General features: G+C 45.6%; 1 protein-coding gene and 1 pseudogene across 7 annotated transcripts in view; one reads left to right on the top strand and one right to left on the bottom strand.

Moving 5' to 3' along the window:
* LOC135538436 (hepatocyte growth factor-regulated tyrosine kinase substrate-like) overlaps window positions 1-15,819 on the top strand; it is a 63,607-nt gene extending 47,788 nt beyond the window's left edge. For 4 of the 7 annotated variants that reach the window (XM_064964335.1, XM_064964334.1, XM_064964332.1 and 1 more), the window contains exons 17-20: window positions 1,390-1,558; window positions 11,231-11,355; window positions 12,906-13,100; window positions 13,482-15,819. In XM_064964335.1, the coding sequence (XP_064820407.1) occupies window positions 1,390-1,558; window positions 11,231-11,355; window positions 12,906-13,100; window positions 13,482-13,577 (585 nt within the window). In that variant the 3' untranslated portion in view covers window positions 13,578-15,819. The remainder of the gene's footprint in view (window positions 1-1,389; window positions 1,559-11,230; window positions 11,356-12,905; window positions 13,101-13,481) is intronic. The other 3 variants (XM_064964337.1, XM_064964333.1, XM_064964331.1) reach the window with 1 other exon arrangement.
* Window positions 15,820-16,914: 1,095 nt separating this feature from the next.
* Window positions 16,915-21,117, bottom strand: part of LOC135538441 (methyltransferase-like 26 B) — a 5,729-nt pseudogene continuing 1,526 nt past the window's right edge.

The raw sequence follows: 21,117 nt of genomic DNA, 5'->3' as shown, positions 1-21,117 counted from the left end.
CCCTACCCACAGGTAGACACTATACTATACCATGCCCACAGGTAGACACTATACCCTGCCCACAGGTAGACACTACACTATACCCTGCCCACAGGTAGACACTATACTATACCATGCCCACAGGTAGACACTATACCCTGCCCACAGGTAGACACTACACTATACCCTGCCCACAGGTAGACACTATACTATACCATGCCCACAGGTAGACACTATACTATACCCTGCCCACAGGTAGACACTACACTATACCCTGCCCACAGGTAGACACTATACCCTGCCCACAGGTAGACACTATACTCTACCATGCCCACAGGTAGACACTACACTCTACCCTGCCCACAGGTAGACACTACACTATACCATGCCCACAGGTAGACACTATACCATGCCCACAGGTAGACACTATACCCTGCCCACAGGTATACACTATACCCTGCCCACAGGTAGACACTATACTATACCCTGCCCACAGGTAGACACTATACCATGCCCACAGGTAGACACTATACTATACCCTGCCCACAGGTAGACACTATACCCTGCCCACAGGTATACACTATACCCTGCCCACAGGTAGACACTATACTATACCCTGCCCACAGGTAGACACTATACTATACCATGCCCACAGGTAGACAATATACTATACCCTGCCCACAGGTAGACACTATACCCTGCCCACAGGTAGACACTATACTATACCATGCCCACAGGTAGACACTATACTATACCATGCCCACAGGTAGACACTATACTATACCTTGCCCACAGGTAGACACTATACTATACCCTACCCACAGGTAGACACTACACTATACCCTGCCCACAGGTAGACACTATACTATACCCTGCCCACAGGTAGACACTATACTATACCATGCCCACAGGTAGACAATATACTATACCCTGCCCACAGGTAGACACTATACCCTGCCCACAGGTAGACACTATACTATACCCTGCCCACAGGTAGACACTATACTATACCATGCCCACAGGTAGACACTATACTATACCATGCCCACAGGTAGACACTATACTATACCTTGCCCACAGGTAGACACTATACCTTGCCCACAGGTAGACACTATACCTTGCCCACAGGTAGACACTACACTATACCCTACCCACAGGTAGACACTATACTATACCCTGCCCACAGGTAGACACTACACTATACCCTGCCCACAGGTTAGAGGCCTTCTCTCTGGCCGGCACACGGGGGAGTTCGTCTTCAAGCAGATCCTTGGGGCAGGTGCGTCACGATACTGTTAGTCTATAGAGGTTCTGTGTAAACGGTTGCTGCAGGAGTTTCACCTGGCGTTTCCCTTAGTGGCTGTTCTTTTTGTCCAGCTCTTGTGTAAATTCCTCTCCTTTTCACCCTAGATGCAGTCTTTGCCCCCCAACGTGGCAGGAGGGGTGGTGTACGGGCAGCCGGGGGGACCCCCCAGTTACCCAGGCACCTTTAGCCCCTCAGGGTCAGTGGAGGGGTCGCCCATGCACAACGTCTACATGAACCAGCCTGGACCAGGACAGTACCAGGCCATGCCTCCAGGTTAGTACAGACCCCAATGAGTCAAATGTTTGTCTAGTTGAATAGCATGGTAGTTTGTCTAGGAATGTCTAGTTGAATAGCATGGTAGTTAGTCTAGGGACCAGCATGTCTAGTTGAATAGCATGGTAGTTAGTCTAGGGATGTCTAGTTGAATAGCATGGTAGTTAGTCTAGGGATGTCTAGTTGAATAGCATGGTAGTTAGCCACGGGACCAGTATGTCTGGTTGAATAGCATGGTAGTTAGCCTAGGGATGTCTAGTTGAATAGCATGGTAGTTAGTCTGGGGACCATCATGTCTAGTTGAATAGCATGGTAGTTAGTCTAGGGACCAGCATGTCTTGTTGAATAGCATGGTAGTTAGTCTAGGGACCAGTATGTCTAGTTGAATAGCATGGTAGTTAGTCTAGGGACCAGTATGTCTAGTTGAATAGCATGGTAGTTAGTCTGGGGACCAGCATGTCTTGTTGAATAGCATGATAGTTAGTCTGGGGACCAGCATGTCTAGTTGAATAGCATGGTAGTTAGTCTAGGGGCCAGCATGTCTAGTTGAATAGCATGGTAGTTAGTCTAGGGATGTCTAGTTGAATAGCATGGTAGTTAGTCTGGGGACCAGCATGTCTAGTTGAATAGCATGGTAGTTAGTCTAGGGATGTCTAGTTGAATAGCATGGTAGTTAGTCTAGGGACTAGCATGTCTAGTTGAATAGCATGGTAGTTAGTCTGGGGACCAGCATGTCTAGTTGAATAGCATGGTAGTTAGTCTAGGGACCAGTATGTCTAGTTGAATAGCATGGTAGTTAGTCTGGGGACCAGCATGTCTAGTTGAATAGCATGGTAGTTAGTCTGGGGATGTCTTGTTGAATAGCATGGTAGTTAGTCTAGGGACCAGTATGTCTGGTTGAATAGCATGGTAGTTAGTCTAGGGACCAGCATGTCTAGTTGAATAGCATGGTAGTTAGTCTGGGGATGTCTTGTTGAATAGCATGGTAGTTAGTCTAGGGACCAGCATGTCTAGTTGAATAGCATGGTAGTTAGTCTGGGGATGTCTTGTTGAATAGCATGGTAGTTAGTCTAGGGACCAGCATGTCTAGTTGAATAGCATGGTAGTTAGTCTAGGGACCAGCATGTCTAGTTGAATAGCATGGTAGTTAGCCTGGGGACCAGCATGTCTAGTTGAATAGCATGGTAGTTAGTCTAGGGACCAGGATGTCTAGTTGAATAGCATGGTAGTTAGTCTAGGGACCAGCATGTCTAGTTGAATAGCATGGTAGTTAGTCTGGGGACCAGCATGTCTAGTTGAATAGCATGGTAGTTAGTCTGGGGATGTCTAGTTGAATAGCATGGTAGTTAGTCTAGGGACCAGCATGTCTAGTTGAATAGCATGGTAGTTAGTCTGGGGACCAGCATGTCTAGTTGAATAGCATGGTAGTTAGTCTGGGGATGTCTTGTTGAATAGCATGGTAGTTAGTCTGGGGACCAGCATGTCTTGTTGAATAGCATGGTAGTTAGTCTGGGGACCAGCATGTCTAGTTGAATAGCATGGTAGTTAGTCTAGGGATGTCTAGTTGAATAGCATGGTAGTTAGTCTAGGGACCAGCATGTCTTGTTGAATAGCATGGTAGTTAGTCTGGGGACCAGCATGTCTTGTTGAATAGCATGGTAGTTAGTCTGGGGATGTCTTGTTGAATAGCATGGTAGTTAGTCTAGGGGCCAGCATGTCTTGTTGAATAGCATGGTAGTTAGTCTAGGGACCAGTATGTCTAGTTGAATAGCATGGTAGTTAGTCTAGGGACCAGCATGTCTAGTTGAATAGCATGGTAGTTAGTCTGGGGACCAGCATGTCTAGTTGAATAGCATGGTAGTTAGTCTAGGGACCAGCATGTCTAGTTGAATAGCATGGTAGTTAGTCTAGGGACCAGCATGTCTAGTTGAATAGCATGGTAGTTAGTCTAGGGACCAGCATGTCTTGTTGAATAGCATGGTAGTTAGTCTGGGGACCAGCATGTCTAGTTGAATAGCATGGTAGTTAGTCTAGGGATGTCTAGTTGAATAGCATGGTAGTTAGTCTAGGGACCAGCATGTCTTGTTGAATAGCATGGTAGTTAGTCTGGGGACCAGCATGTCTTGTTGAATAGCATGGTAGTTAGTCTGGGGATGTCTTGTTGAATAGCATGGTAGTTAGTCTAGGGGCCAGCATGTCTTGTTGAATAGCATGGTAGTTAGTCTAGGGACCAGTATGTCTAGTTGAATAGCATGGTAGTTAGTCTAGGGACCAGTATGTCTAGTTGAATAGCATGGTAGTTAGTCTAGGGACCAGCATGTCTAGTTGAATAGCATGGTAGTTAGTCTAGGGACCAGCATGTCTAGTTGAATAGCATGGTAGTTAGTCTGGGGATGTCTTGTTGAATAGCATGGTAGTTAGTCTGGGGACCAGCATGTCTAGTTGAATAGCATGGTAGTTAGTCTGGGGACCAGCATGTCTTGTTGAATAGCATGGTAGTTAGTCTAGGGATGTCTAGTTGAATAGCATGGTAGTTAGTCTAGGGACCAGCATGTCTAGTTGAATAGCATGGTAGTTAGTCTGGGGATGTCTTGTTGAATAGCATGGTAGTTAGCCTGGGGACCAGCATGTCTTGTTGAATAGCATGGTAGTTAGTCTAGGGACCAGCATGTCTAGTTGAATAGCATGGTAGTTAGTCTAGGGACCAGCATGTCTAGTTGAATAGCATGGTAGTTAGTCTAGGGACCAGCATGTCTAGTTGAATAGCATGGTAGTTAGTCTGGGGATGTCTTGTTGAATAGCATGGTAGTTAGTCTAGGGACCAGCATGTCTAGTTGAATAGCATGGTAGTTAGTCTGGGGATGTCTTGTTGAATAGCATGGTAGTTAGTCTAGGGACCAGTATGTCTAGTTGAATAGCATGGTAGTTAGTCTAGGGACCAGCATGTCTAGTTGAATAGCATGGTAGTTAGTCTGGGGACCAGCATGTCTTGTTGAATAGCATGGTAGTTAGTCTAGGGACCAGCATGTCTAGTTGAATAGCATGGTAGTTAGTCTAGGGATGTCTTGTTGAATAGCATGGTAGTTAGTCTGGGGACCAGCATGTCTAGTTGAATAGCATGGTAGTTAGTCTGGGGACCAGCATGTCTAGTTGAATAGCATGGTAGTTAGTCTGGGGACCAGCATGTCTAGTTGAATAGCATGGTAGTTAGTCTGGGGACCAGCATGTCTAGTTGAATAGCATGGTAGTTAGTCTAGGGATGTCTAGTTGAATAGCATGGTAGTTAGTCTAGGGATGTCTAGTTGAATAGCATGGTAGTTAGTCTGGGGATGTCCAGTTGAATAGCATGGTAGTTAGCCTGGGGACCAGCATGTCTAGTTGAATAGCATGGTAGTTAGTCTGGGGACCAGCATGTCTAGTTGAATAGCATGGTAGTTAGTCTAGGGACCAGCATGTCTTGTTGAATAGCATGGTAGTTAGTCTAGGGGCCAGCATGGTAGTTAGTCTAGGGACCAGCATGTCTAGTTGAATAGCATGGTAGTTAGTCTAGGGACCAGCATGTCTAGTTGAATAGCATGGTAGTTAGTCTGGGGACCAGCATGTCTAGTTGAATAGCATGGTAGTTAGCCTAGGGATGTCTAGTTGAATAGCATGGTCGTTAGTCTGGGGACCAGCATGTCTAGTTGAATAGCATGGTAGTTAGTCTGGGGACCAGCATGTCTAGTTGAATAGCATGGTAGTTAGCCTAGGGATGTCTAGTTGAATAGCATGGTAGTTAGTCTGGGGACCAGCATGTCTAGTTGAATAGCATGGTAGTTAGTCTAGGGACCAGCATGTCTAGTTGAATAGCATGGTAGTTAGTCTAGGGATGTCTAGTTGAATAGCATGGTAGTTAGCCTGGGGACCAGCATGTCTAGTTGAATAGCATGGTAGTTAGTCTAGGGACCAGCATGTCTAGTTGAATAGCATGGTAGTTAGTCTAGGGACCAGTATGTCTAGTTGAATAGCATGGTAGTTAGTCTAGGGATGTCTAGTTGAATAGCATGGTAGTTAGTCTGGGGACCAGCATGTCTAGTTGAATAGCATGGTAGTTAGTCTAGGGACCAGTATGTCTAGTTGAATAGCATGGTAGTTAGTCTAGGGACCAGCATGTCTAGTTGAATAGCATGGTAGTTAGTCTGGGGACCAGCATGTCTAGTTGAATAGCATGGTAGTTAGTCTGGGGACCAGTATGTCTAGTTGAATAGCATGGTAGTTAGTCTGGTGACCAGCATGTCCAGTTGAATAGCATGGTAGTTAGTCTAGGGATGTCTAGTTGAATAGCATGGTAGTTAGTCTAGGGATGTCTAGTTGAATAGCATGGTAGTTAGTCTGGGGACCAGCATGTCTAGTTGAATAGCATGGTAGTTAGCCTAGGGATGTCTAGTTGAATAGCATGGTAGTTAGCCTAGGGATGTCTAGTTGAATAGCATGGTAGTTAGTCTGGGGACCAGCATGTCTAGTTGAATAGCATGGTAGTTAGCCTAGGGATGTCTAGTTGAATAGCATGGTAGTTAGTCTGGGGACCAGCATGTCTAGTTGAATAGCATGGTAGTTAGCCTAGGGATGTCTAGTTGAATAGCATGGTAGTTAGCCTAGGGATGTCTAGTTGAATAGCATGGTAGTTAGCCTAGGGATGTCTAGTTGAATAGCATGGTAGTTAGTCTGGGGACCAGTATGTCTAGTTGAATAGCATGGTAGTTAGTCTGGGGATGTCTTGTTGAATAGCATGGTAGTTAGTCTGGGGACCAGCATGTCTTGTTGAATAGCATGGTAGTTAGTCTGGGGACCAGCATGTCTAGTTGAATAGCATGGTAGTTAGTCTAGGGATGTCTAGTTGAATAGCATGGTAGTTAGTCTAGGGACCAGTATGTCTAGTTGAATAGCATGGTAGTTAGTCTAGGGATGTCTAGTTGAATAGCATGGTAGTTAGTCTAGGGATGTCTAGTTGAATAGCATGGTAGTTAGTCTGGGGACCAGCATGTCTAGTTGAATAGCATGGTAGTTAGTCTAGGGGCCAGGATGTCTAGTTGAATAGCATGGTAGTTAGTCTGGTGACCAGCATGTCTAGTTGAATAGCATGGTAGTTAGCCTGGTGACCAGCATGTCTAGTTGAATAGCATGGTAGTTAGTCTGGGGACCAGTATGTCTAGTTGAATAGCATGGTAGTTAGTCTGGGGACCAGTATGTCTAGTTGAATAGCATGGTAGTTAGTCTAGGGGCCAGCATGTCCAGTTGAATAGCATGGTAGTTAGTCTAGGGATGTCTAGTTGAATAGCATGGTAGTTAGTCTAGGGATGTCTAGTTGAATAGCATGGTAGTTAGTCTGGGGATGTCTAGTTGAATAGCATGGTAGTTAGTCTAGGGATGTCTAGTTGAATAGCATGGTAGTTAGCCTGGGGACCAGTATGTCTGGTTGAATAGCATGGTAGTTAGTCTGGGGACCAGCATGTCTAGTTGAATAGCATGGTAGTTAGCCTAGGGATGTCTAGTTGAATAGCATGGTCGTTAGTCTGGGGACCAGCATGTCTAGTTGAATAGCATGGTAGTTAGTCTGGGGACCAGCATGTCTAGTTGAATAGCATGGTAGTTAGCCTAGGGATGTCTAGTTGAATAGCATGGTCGTTAGTCTGGGGACCAGCATGTCTAGTTGAATAGCATGGTAGTTAGTCTGGGGACCAGCATGTCTAGTTGAATAGCATGGTAGTTAGCCTAGGGATGTCTAGTTGAATAGCATGGTAGTTAGCCTGGGGACCAGCATGTCTAGTTGAATAGCATGGTAGTTAGTCTAGGGACCAGCATGTCTAGTTGAATAGCATGGTAGTTAGCCTGGGGGCCAGAATGTCTAGTTGAATAGGATGGTAGTTAGTCTAGGGACCAGCATGTCTAGTTGAATAGCATGGTAGTTAGCCTGGGGGCCAGAATGTCTAGTTGAATAGGATGGTAGTTAGTCTAGGGACCAGCATGTCTAGTTGAATAGCATGGTAGTTAGCCTGGGGACCAGCATGTCTAGTTGAATAGCATGGTAGTTAGTCTAGGGATGTCTAGTTGAATAGCATGGTCGTTAGTCTGGGGACCAGTATGTCTAGTTGAATAGCATGGTAGTTAGCCTGGGGACCAGCATGTCTAGTTGAATAGCATGGTAGTTAGTCTGGGGACCAGCATGTCTAGTTGAATAGCATGGTAGTTAGCATGGGGACTAGGATGTCTTGTTGAATAGCATGGTAGTTAGTCTGGGGGCCAGCATGTCTAGTTGAATAGCAAGGTAGTTAGTCTAGGGATGTCTAGTTGAATAGCATGGTAGTTAGTCTAGGGACCAGCATGTCAAGTTGAATAGCATGGTAGTTAGTCTAGGGACCAGCATGTCTAGTTGAATAGCATGATAGTTAGTCTGGGGACCAGCATGTCTAGTTGAATAGCATGGTAGTTAGTCTGGGGACCAGCATGTCTTGTTGAATAGCATGGTAGTTAGTCTGGGGACCAGCATGTCTTGTTGAATAGCATGGTAGTTAGTCTAGGGATGTCTAGTTGAATAGCATGGTATTTAGTCTGGGGACCAGTATGTCTAGTTGAATAGCAAGGTAGTTAGTCTAGGAATGTCTAGTTGAATAGCATGGTATTTAGCCACGGGACCAGTATGTCTAGTTGAATAGCATGATAGTTAGCCACGGGACCAGTATGTCTAGTTGAATAGCATGGTAGTTAGCCTAGGGATGTCTTGTTGAATAGCATGGTAGTTAGCCACGGGACCAGTATGTCTAGTTGAATAGCATGGTAGTTAGCCTAGGGATGTCTTGTTGAATAGCATGGTAGTTAGTCTAGGGACCAGCATGTCTTGTTGAATAGCATGGTAGTTAGTCTAGGGACCAGCATGTCTAGTTGAATAGCATGGTAGTTAGTCTAGGGACCAGCATGTCTAGTTGAATAGCATGGTAGTTAGCCTAGGGACCAGCATGTCTAGTTGAATAGCATGGTAGTTAGCCTGGGGACCAGCATGTCTAGTTGAATAGCATGGTAGTTAGTCTGGGGACCAGCATGTCTAGTTGAATAGCATGGTAGTTAGTCTAGGGACCAGCATGTCTTGTTGAATAGCATGGTAGTTAGTCTAGGGACCAGCATGTCTTGTTGAATAGCATGGTAGTTAGTCTAGGGACCAGCATGTCTAGTTGAATAGCATGGTAGTTAGTCTAGGGACCAGCATGTCTAGTTGAATAGCATGGTAGTTAGCCTGGGGATGTCTAGTTGAATAGCATGGTAGTTAGTCTGGGGACCAGCATGTCTAGTTGAATAGCATGGTAGTTAGTCTAGGGACCAGCATGTCTAGTTGAATAGCATGGTAGTTAGCCTAGGGATGTCTAGTTGAATAGCATGGTAGTTAGTCTGGGGACCAGCATGTCTAGTTGAATAGCATGGTAGTTAGCCTGGGGACCAGCATGTCTAGTTGAATAGCATGGTAGTTAGTCTAGGCACCAGTATGTCTAGTTGAATAGCATGGTAGTTAGTCTAGGGACCAGGATGTCTAGTTGAATAGCATGGTAGTTAGTCTGGGGACCAGCATGTCTAGTTGAATAGCATGGTAGTTAGTCTGGGGACCAGCATGTCTAGTTGAATAGCAAGGTAGTTAGCCAAGGGATGTCTAGTTGAATAGCATGGTAGTTAGTCTAGGGACCAGCATGTCTAGTTGAATAGCATGGTAGTTCGTCTAGGGATGTCTAGTTGAATAGCATGGTAGTTAGTCTAGGGACCAGCATGTCTAGTTGAATAGCATGGTAGTTCGTCTAGGGATGTCTAGTTGAATAGCATGGTAGTTAGTCTAGGGGCCAGCATGGTAGTTAGTCTAGGGGCCAGCATGGTAGTTAGTCTGGGGACCAGCATGTCTAGTTGAATAGCATGGTAGTTAGTCTGGGGGCCAGCATGTCTAGTTGAATAGCATGGTAGTTAGTCTGGGGACCAGTATGTCTAGTTGAATAGCATGGTAGTTAGTCTAGGGGCCAGCATGGTAGTTAGTCTAGGGGCCAGCATGGTAGTTAGTCTAGGGGCCAGCATGGTAGTTAGTCTGGGGACCAGCATGTCTAGTTGAATAGCATGGTAGTTAGTCTGGGGGCCAGCATGTCTAGTTGAATAGCATGGTAGTTAGCCTGGGGATGTCTTGTTGAATAGCATGGTAGTTAGTCTGGGGGCCAGCATGTCTAGTTGAATAGCATGGTAGTTAGCCTGGGGATGTCTTGTTGAATAGCATGGTAGTTAGTCTAGGGACCAGCATGGTAGTTAGTCTAGGGACCAGCATGGTAGTTAGTCTAGGGACCAGCATGGTAGTTAGTCTAGGGACCAGCATGGTAGTTAGCCTAGGGATGTCTAGTTGAATAGCATGGTAGTTAGTCTGGGGACCAGCATGTCTAGTTGAATAGCATGGTAGTTAGTCTGGGGATGTCTTGTTGAATAGCATGGTAGTTAGTCTGGGGACCAGCATGTCTAGTTGAATAGCATGGTAGTTAGTCTTAGGGGCCAGCATGGTAGTTAGTCTTAGGGGCCAGCATGGTAGTTAGTCTTAGGGGCCAGCATGGTAGTTAGTCTCGGGGCCAGCATGGTAGTTAGTCTAGGGGCCAGCATGGTAGTTAGTCTGGGGACCAGCATGGTAGTTAGTCTGGGGACCAGCATGGTAGTTAGTCTGGGGACCAGCATGGTAGTTAGTCTGGGGACCAGCATGGTAGTTAGTCTGGGGGCCAGCATGGTAGTTAGTCTAGGGGCCAGCATGGTAGTTAGTCTAGGCGCCAGCATGGTAGTTAGTCTAGGGGCCAGCATGGTAGTTAGTCTGGGGGCCAGCATGGTAGTTAGTCTAGGCGCCAGCATGGTAGTTAGTCTAGGGGCCAGCATGGTAGTTAGTCTAGGGGCCAGCATGGTAGTTAGTCTAGGGGCCAGCATGGTAGTTAGTCTAGGGGCCAGCATGGTAGTTTCTGTATGGACCTGGCTTTGTGCTCAGGGGCAACGTCATGCTGAAACAGGAAAGGACCTTCCTCATACTGTTGCCACCATTATTCCTCCTTCACTAAACTTCCTCCTTCATGACCGTTGGCACATCCATTGGGCCTGTTATCATTCTCCTGGCATCCTCCAAACCCATTGAGCACGGTGATCTTAGTCTTGTGTGCGGCTGCTCGGCCATGGAAACCCATTTCAAGTTCTTGTGCTGACGTTGCTTCCAGAGGCAGTTGGGAACTTGGTAGTGAGTCTTGCAATCGAGGATAGATGATTTTTACATGCTTCAGCACTCAGCTTTCCTGTTCTGTGAGCTTGAGCTCCTAGGTGTTTCCACTTCACAATAACAGCACTTACAGTTGACCGGGGAAACTCGAGCAGGGCAGAAATGTGACAAGCAGACTTGTTGGAAAGGTGGCATCCTATGACGGTGTCACGTTGAAAGTCTCTGAGTTCTTCAGTACGGGCCATTCTACTGTCAATTTTTGTCTATGGAGATTGCATGGCTGTGTGCTTGATTTTATACACCTGTCAGCAGTGGGTGTGGCTGAAATAGCTGAATCCACTAATTTGAAGGGGTGTCCACATACTTCTGTATATATTGTGTACATTAACTTTCTGTAACGTGACGCTCCTGTGTTTGCCTCCCTGCTCCAGACCCCAACATGTACATGTACCAGCCTGCAGGAACCAATGGGCAGCCTGCACCCCCTGGCCAGGCCCCGCCCACTACTAGCCCCGCCTACTCTAACTACCAGCCCACACCCACACAGGGATACCAGGTGAGAACAGAGGGGGGAATGTCATGCCTGTTACAATACTATTGGTGTTGAAATGGAAACGTGCTCGTGGACTTCCTCATGCTGAATTTGTCGTCTAGGTAACTAGGTTTCCTCCTTAATGTGAACCACATGATGTAATGCCTGATGTCAAGTCCCAATGAGAGGCTCAGCAATACAGATCAAATCAAATGCTGTTTGTCACATGAGCCCTTAACCAACAGGTGTAGAGACCTTACAGTGAAATGCTTATTTAAAGCCCTCAACCAACAGGAGTAGAGACCTTACAGTGAGATGCTTATTTAAAGCCCTTAACCAACAGGAGTAGAGACCTTACAGTGAGATGCTTATTTAAAGCCCTTAACCAACAGGAGTAGAGACCTTACAGTGAGATGCTTATTTAAAGTCCTTAACCAACAGGTGTAGAGACCTTACAGTGAAATGCTTATTTAAAGCCCTCAACCAACAGGTGTAGAGACCTTACAGTGAAATGCTTATTTAAAGCCCTCAACCAACAGGAGTAGAGACCTTACAGTGAGATGCTTATTTAAAGCCCTTAACCAACAGGTGTAGAGACCTTACAGTGAAATGCTTATTTAAAGCCTTTAATTATATTCTTAAAACTGCATTGATGATTAAGTGTTAAGTAAAACAATAGAAAATAAAAGTAACAAATAATTAAAGAGCAGCAGTAAAATAACAGTAGTGAGGCTACATACAGGGGGTACCGGTACAGAGTTAATGAGCTTAGGGCACGGTTAGCTGAGGTAATTGAGGTAATATGTACATGTAGGTAGAGTTAAAGTGACTATGCATAGACGATAACAGAGAGTAGCAGCAGTGTTAAAGAGGGTCTGGGTCGCCCTTTGATTAGCTGGTCAGGAGTCTTATGTCTTGGGGGTAGAAGCTGTTCAGAAGCCTCTTGGTACACCGACCTCGGCAAACCATTTCTGTATGGACCTGGCTTTGTGCTCAGGGGCAACGTCATGCTGAAACAGGAAAGGGCCTTCCTCAAACTGTTGCCACCATTATTCCTCCTTCACTAAACTTCCTCCTTCATGACAGTTGGCACTATCCATTGGGACCTGGTGCTCCGGTACCACTGACCTGGAGTCCTTTTAAAATGGCCTTCAGGTTTCATGTCCCTCTTTCATTTTGTGTCCCGGTCCTCACTGACTTTCCAAAGCTCCTCCTCCTCCTCATCATCATAGTGTGATGATGTTTATAAAGGGAGTCAAAGGTCAACGTGGCTCCTCCTCCTCCTTATTTAGCATCATAATGTGATGATGTTTATAAAGGGAGTCAAAGGTCAATGTGGCTCCTCCTCCTCATCATAATGTGATGATGTTTATAAAGGGAGTCCAAGCTCAACGTGGCTCCTCCTCCTCCTCATTTAGCATCATAATGTGATGATGTTTATAAAGGGAGTCAAGCGGCTCATGACTAGTGGTTATAATCTATTATAACCACATCATAATACATTCTACCTGTAGGCTTTAAATCATCTGTTAGCGACGTCTGTCATGTTAATGTTTTCTTGTCATCGGTCTCAGCAGAACGTGGTGTCCCAGGCCCAGTCTCTGCCCCCCATGTCCCAGCCTCCTCCCACTAACGGTATGTCCTACGTGGCCTACCCTCCACCCTACGCCATGCAGAGTATGATGGCAGCCCTACCTGGGCAGGACCCCAACATGCCCCCACAACAACCCTACATGCAGGGCCCAGGACAACAGCCCATGTACCAACAGGTAGGAGTTCTTGGTTTCTCTCTTCCCCCCTCTCTTCCTCTCTCTCTCCTTCCGCTCTTCCTCTCTCTCCCTCCACTCTTCCTCTCTCTCTTCTTCCTTTCTCTCCTCTTCCTCTCTCTCCCTCCTCTCTTCCTCTCTCTTCCTCCGCTCTTCCTCTCTCTCTCCGCTCTTCCTCTCTCCCTCTGCTCTATCCCTCTCTTCCTCTCTTTCTCCCTCCTCTCTCTCGCCCTCTCTTTCTCCCTCCTCTCTCTCGCCCTCTCTTTCTCCCTCCTCTCTCTCGCCCTCTTCCCTTCCTCTCTCTCGCCCTCTTCCCTTCCTCTCTCTCTCACTCTCTCTATATATATATAATCTCTCACACTACTTCTGTCTTTCTCTGTGTAGATGGCTCCCCCTGGTGGCCCCCAGCAGCAGGTTCAGCAGCAGCAGCCTCCGCAGGTCCATCCAGGCAGCGAGGCACAGCTCATCTCCTTCGACTGATCCATCCACCTGGCTAGCTCAACTTAACATTACCACCTGCTGCTGGCAGGGTTCAACACACTACTACACCCTCTCTCTCCTCTTCTGTCTTCACCTTTCTCCTCTTCTGTCCTCTCTCCTCTTCTGTCCTCTCTCCTCTTCTGTCCTCTCTCCTCTTCTGTCCTCTCTCCTCTTCTGTCCTCTCTCCTCTTCTGTCCTCTCTCCTCTTCTGTCCTCACCTCTCTTCTGTCCTCTCTTCTCATCTGTCCTCACCTCTCTTCTCCTCTTCTGTCCTCCTCTCTCTCTCTCTGCTGGGCTTGTGGCCTGGATTCCCCAACAAACACACATGTTTCTCACATTGTTTCTGTTACGGCAATGTTGTGAAATATTATAGTTCTGTAACAGACATGTTACCTCTCCTCCTAGCCATCCTCTCTCCCCCAGCTGACATGGCGGATGAGAGGAGTGAGGAGGGGGTTAGGTAGTGTTACTATGTACCATGCGTACCCCAGGGTTGTATTCACTAGGAACCTAGACGGGGAGGGACTACCTGAACTTATAAGAAACACTTCCCCTTTTAATGTGTTTTGCTACAGTGTTCTGTCCTAATCTCACCTCTCTGTCTCTCTCTCTGTCTCTCTCTCTGTCTCTCTCTCTGTCTCTCTCTCTGTCTCTCTCTCTGTCTCTCTCTCTGTCTCTCTCTCTGTCTCTCTCTCTCTCTCTCTCTCTCTCTCTCTCTCTCTCTCTCTCTCTCTCTCTCTCTCTGATAATGTATGTAGTCTTTCTCTTCTGAAACTAATATCTGAAGCTCATCTAGTCAGTGGTATAATAAAGGAACAAATCAAATACAAATGGAATCTAAGACAAGACCATAGCCGTCCTTTCTCATATTTGAATAAGCTAGTTGCATGTTAAAGTCGTTATTTCCATGAACATGTCAGGTGTTACAGCAGTAACTGTTCTGGGGTCATATTGTGGTGATTGGACATGTTTCATACTGCCTGATTGGTTGACAGGGGCTGTGAGAGTGAATGGAGAGATGAGTGAAGGAAGATGTAGGACGGAGCACAGAAAGCACCTCTAACAGGTTCCAGGGTTCTAGTGAGAGTGTCAGAGACACACAGAGCTCATTTTAAAGTATAGATGGGTCGTCTTATGTTGCTACGGCTTGGTGGTGTTTTTCACTAAAGCTTTTTGAGTTGATGATTGAGAACTTGGGAGAAAGAAAGTACCTTTTTTATTAGGTTTTACACTTCTGACATCTTCTCACCAATCAGACTGGCTGAGGGGAAGCAGTATGGGACTACAATAGAACACTTACATCCAGTGTGGAACTACAATTCCCAATATTCACAGCTCCAGAGACCGATTACCACCATCACTCTCTCAAGGTGTCCCGTGTCGCAACTGTTGACATAATGGGTCTCTCCCAACAACTCCATTAACCACAATGCCTTGCATCACACTCCAGGAGGAACTAGTGTGAATATTACTTAAGACTACAAACATAGTTCCATTGCCAAATATTAATTAGCAGTTATCCAGAGGGTTGCAGTCGGGTCAATATGGCTGTTTACAAAGGCAGTCCCATTCTGATCTTTTGACCAATTAGTGGCAAAAGATCTGACCTGATTGGTCAAAAGATCAATTCGTGTCAAAACCCCCAGAATGGGTCTGCCTGTATAAACACAGCCTATGAGCGAGTAGAGAGACCCTCTGACTGGGTGTGTCCTAAATAGCACTCTTTTTCCAGTATAGTGCACTACTTTTGATAAAAGCCCTATAGGTGTGTATCTGTGGGTGCTGAGGTGTAGACAGGGCTGAGGTGGAGTTATCTGTAGAGGGGGACTCTACATTAGATGGGCATCCATTTTGTTTCTGGTGCTAGTTTCAGTAAAGTTCGGTTTAATCACAAAGCCATTTCCTCAATTCCTCGATTCCTTTCCTTGGTTCTTCACTAGGAGAGAGAGCGAGGACGTAGGGGAGGGAATCAGGCAATCACCTTTTGAGATCCACCCTTTCAGAGTGTCTTTTAGAACCCTGTGGGCCGGGAGTGGAGAGGTGGTGGTTGTCAGTTCTTCAGGGTATGTGCATGTGATGTAACATGTGATGTAACATCCACCCAATCAGTGACTTCTTATGGAACCCCCTTTGACGCCATCTTTGAACTTATTTACTTCACCATTAATGATCTTCTTTCTGTCTGACTTCTTTAAAGTCATTTTAAGATTATATTTAATAAATATCTTGTTCTTCTCTTGTCCACCTGCTTTAGTGTGTTTTCTGTCATATTATCTTTGGAATCTGAAGTAGGCGGAGTGCCAGTCTGTTGTCATGCCAACTCCTTGTCACTCATTGCCATGCAGTTGGCAGGTGCACAAATAGATCTGGGACCAGGCTCGATGCATTGTCATTTAGGAGCAGAAAATGAAAGGGCACACATTTTTTTTGCATTAAACATACTTTATTGACATAAATACATGTTTAAAATATGGGTCATTAGGACGTCTGTTCAGATGCAGAAGAAGCCCTGTTTCCATGTCAACGTTTCCTGAAGACCAGGCATTTATTATACTGTTCCATCTCTATCTGGGAAAACAAATGAAGGCTTGGTCCTAAACATCCTTATAGAAGGACTGAGCTGGTAGCAGATATACCTTCTATATTACATATTCTGAAGGCTTGGTCCTAAACATCCTTATAGAAGGACTGAGCTGGAAGCAGATATACCTTCTATGTTACATATTCTGAAGGCTTGGTCCTAGACATCCTTATAGAAGGACTGACTAAACAGCAGATATACCTTCTATGTTACATATTCTGAAGGCTTGGTCCTAGACATCCTTATAGAAGGACTGACTAAACAGCAGATATACCTTGTATGTTACATATTCTGAAGGCTTGGTCCTAGACATCCTTATAGAAGGACTAACTAAACAGCAGATATACCTTCTATGTTACATATTCTGAAGGCTTGGTCCTAAACATCCTTATAGAAGGACTGAGCTGGAAGCAGATATACCTTCTATGTTACATATTCTGAAGGCTTGGTCCTAGACATCCTTATAGAAGGACTGACTAAACAGCAGGTATACCTTCTATGTTACATATTCTGAAGGCTTGGTCCTAGACATCCTTATAGAAGGACTGACTAAACAGCAGATATACCTTCTATGTTACATATTCTGAAGGCTTGGTCCTAAACATCCTCATAGGACTGAGCTAACAGCAGACAGCCATGTCACATGTTCTGTGTGTACAGTATAGTCCATCCTTATAGAAGGACTGAGCTAGTAGCAGACACCCATGTTACATGTTCTGTGTGTACAGTATAGTCCATCCTTAAAGATCCATTAGTTTATACATACACACCAGCAGACTGGTTAAAGAGGCTCACCATCCTCTCCATGCGCATCCCGTTCCCAAACGCCAGCTGTCTCAGAACGTTGATGTCTGGTAGACCCCACCCTGGGTTCCTGTAGGGGAACAGAGCTGTCTCAGAACGTCGATGTCTGGTAGACCCCACCCTGGGTTCCTGTAGGGGAACAGAGCTGTCTCAGAACGTCAATGTCTGGTAGACCCCACCCTGGGTTCCTGTAGGGGAACAGAGCTGTCTCAGAACGTCGATGTCTGGTAGACCCCACCCTGGGTTCCTGTAGGGGAACAGAGCTGTCTCAGAACGTCGATGTCTGGTAGACCCCACCCTGATTCATGGCTTTGACCCTCAACCCTGAGTGAACTAATGGGAAGAAGCTATATGGTAGTAGCTCCGCATTGGCCAGCTCCTCTCTTATGATGTAATAACCCCCCCCCCCCAATCCATTATACCTACCCCATGTGTGATCAAGAGACCATTTTGTCTGAGGATCTGGCCTGATCCTTTGACGACGCCCTGGGGAGAGAAACAGAGACCCAGACTCTGGCACGTCACACTGGCTATAAGTGACTGACACATCTTCACTCATACATTCATAAAACTTCACAGCCAAATATGATGCGTATAATGCTGATCTGACGTGTAAGGCCTACCTCTACGGTGTCGAATGAGCTGTACTGAAGCAGGTTAATGGCCACGGTGACATCACAGGCCCCGCGTGGAAGGCCCGCCCACTTCTCCCAGGGTTCGCTGGCGTCCAAGTGCACACGCTGCAGCACGGTCTTCACTTTGGTCGCCGCTATGTAGGATCTGACACTGCAAAATAACATAACACCCACTGGAGCCATGACCCCATAGGTTCCATAGACAGTATGACATGTTGGAGCCATGACCCCATAGGTTCCATAGACAATATGACATGTTAGAGCCATGACCCCATAGGTTCCATAGACAGTATGACATGTTGGAGCCATGACCCCATAGGTTCCATAGACAGTATGACAGGTTGGAGCCATGACCCCATAGGTTCCATAGACAGTATGACAGGTTGGAGCCATGACCCCATAGGTTCCATAGACAGTATGACATGTTGGAGCCATGACCCCATAGGTTCCATAGACAGTATGACATGTTGGAGCCAAGCCATGACCCCATAGGTTCCATAGAGAGTATGACATGTTGGAGCCGAGCCATGACCCCATAGGTTCCATAGACAGTATGACATGTTGGAGCCGAGCCATGACCCCATAGGTTCCATAGACAGTATGACATGTTGGAGCCATGACCCCATAGGTTCCATAGACAGTATGACATGTTGGAGCCATGACCCCATAGGTTCCATAGACAATATGACATGTTGGAGCCATGACCCCATAGGTTCCATAGACAGTATGACATGTTGGAGCCATGACCCCATAGGTTCCATAGACAGTATGACAGGTTGGAGCCATGACCCCATAGGTTCCATAGACAGTATGACAGGTTGAAGCCATGACCCCATAGGTTCCATAGACAGTATGACATGTTGGAGCCATGACCCCATAGGTTCCATAGACAGTATGACATGTTGGAGCCATGACCCCATAGGTTCCATAGACAGTATGACATGTTGGAGCCGAGCCATGACCCCATAGGTTCCATAGACAGTATGACATGTTGGAGCCATGACCCCATAGGTTCCATAGACAGTATGACATGTTGGAGCCATGACCCCATAGGTTCCATAGACAGTATGACATGTTGGAGCCGAGCCATGACCCCATAGGTTCCATAGACAGTATGACATGTTGGAGCCGAGCCATGACCCCATAGGTTCCATAGACAGTATGACAGGTTGGAGCCATGACCCCATAGGTTCCATAGACAGTATGACAGGTTGGAGCCATGACCCCATAGGTTCCATAGACAGTATGACATGTTGGAGCCATGACCCCATAGGACCCATAGACAGTATGACAGGTTGGAGCCATGACCCCATGGGTTCCATAGACAGTATGACATGTTGGAGCCATGACCCCATAGGTTCCATAGACAGTATGACATGTTGGAGCCATGACCCCATAGGTTCCATAGACAGTATGACATGTTGGAGCCATGACCCCATAGGTTCCATAGACAGTATGACAGGTTGGAGCCATGACCCCATAGGTTCCATAGACAGTATGACAGGTTGGAGCCATGACCCCATAGGTTCCATAGACAGTATGACAGGTTGGAGCCATGACCCCATAGGTTCCATAGACAGTATGACAGGTTGGAGCCATGACCCCATAGGTTCCATAGACAGTATGACAGGTTGGAGCCATGACCCCATAGGTTCCATAGACAGTATGACAGGTTGGAGCCATGACCCCATAGGTTCCATAGACAGTATGGCATGTTGGAGCCATGACCCCATAGGACCCATAGACAGTATGACAGGTTGGAGCCATGACCCCATGGGTTCCATAGACAGTATGACATGTTGGAGCCATGACCCCATAGGTTCCATAGACAGTATGACATGTTGGAGCCGAGCCATGACCCCATAGGTTCCATAGACAGTATGACATGTTGGAGCCAGTGCAGCCCGGCAAAATATGACATTTTATGACTTGACGCTCGTGGTCAGACAATAGCCTTGTTATTACATTGTAATTACCTTGTTGAAAATGTAATTACAATGTGAGCCTGTTTAGTGCGTCGGGATATAAGATGGATATGAGAAATACAAGAATGCATCTGCTAACAACCAACAACCATACAGAATCAGAGTGGTCAGGGTTCAGAGTAATGGACTGTTGCAGTATCTACATCTATATCAGGGCATCTATCTAATATATATATATATATACACAGTGGGGCATCTGCCAACAGCCAACAACCATACAGAATCAGAGAGGTCAGATAACAAGAGGGTTCAGAGTAATGGACTGTTGCAGTATCTACATCTATCTATATATATATATATATTAGACTTCATATAGTTCTAGTATCTACCTCTATATCATGGCATCTATATATATATATATATATATATATATATATATATATATATATATATATATATATATATATATATATATATATATATATATATCTATATATATATATATATCTATATATATCTATATATATATCTATATATATATATATATATACATACAGTGCCTTGCGAAAGTATTCGGCCCCCTTGAACTTTGCGACCTTTTGCCACATTTCAGGCTTCAAACAAAGATATAAAACTGTATTTTTTTGTGAAGAATCAACAACAAGTGGGACACAATCATGAAGTGGAACGACATTTATTGGATATTTCAAACGTTTTTAACAAATCAAAAACTGAAAAATTGGGCGTGCAAAATTATTCAGCCCCCTTAAGTTAATAGTTTGTAGCGCCACCTTTTGCTGCGATTACAGCTGTAAGTCGCTTGGGGTATGTCTCTATCAGTTTTGCACATCGAGAGACTGACATTTTTTCCCATTCCTCCTTGCAAAACAGCTCGAGCTCAGTGAGGTTGGATGGAGAGCATTTGTGAACAGCAGTTTTCAGTTCTTTCCACAGATTCTCGATTGGATTCAGGTTTGGACTTTGACTTGGCCATTCTAACACCTGGATATGTTTATTTTTGAACCATTCCATTGTAGATTTTGCTTTATGTTTTGGATCATTGTCTTGTTGGAAGACAAATCTCCGTCCCAGTCTCAGGTCTTTTGCAGACTCAATCAGGTTTTCTTCCAGAATGGTCCTGTATTCGGCTCCATCCATCTTCCCATCAATTTTAACCGTCTTCCCTGTCCCTGGGGAGAGAAAAGCAGGCCCAAACCATGATGCTGCCACCACCATGTTTGACAGTGGGTATGGTGTGTTCAGGGTGATGAGCTGTGTTGCTTTTACGCCAAACATAACGTTTTGCATTGTTGCCAAAAAGTTTAATTTTGGTTTCATCTGACCAGAGCACCTTCTTCCACATGTTTGGTGTGTCTCCCAGGTGGCTTGTGGCAAACTTTAAACGACACTTTTTATGGATATCTTTAAGAAATGGCTTTCTTCTTGCCACTCTTCCATAAAGGCCAGATTTGTGCAATATACGACTGATTGTTGTCCTATGGACAGAGTCTACCACCTCAGCTGTAGATCTCTGCAGTTCATCCAGAGTGATCATGGGCCTCTTGGCTGCATCTCTGATCAGTCTTCTCCTTGTA

Source organism: Oncorhynchus masou, unplaced genomic scaffold, assembly GCF_036934945.1.
Source record: "Oncorhynchus masou masou isolate Uvic2021 unplaced genomic scaffold, UVic_Omas_1.1 unplaced_scaffold_965, whole genome shotgun sequence".
Taxonomy (NCBI): Eukaryota; Metazoa; Chordata; class Actinopteri; order Salmoniformes; family Salmonidae; genus Oncorhynchus; species Oncorhynchus masou.
This window is presented reverse-complemented; position numbering and strand designations above follow the sequence as displayed.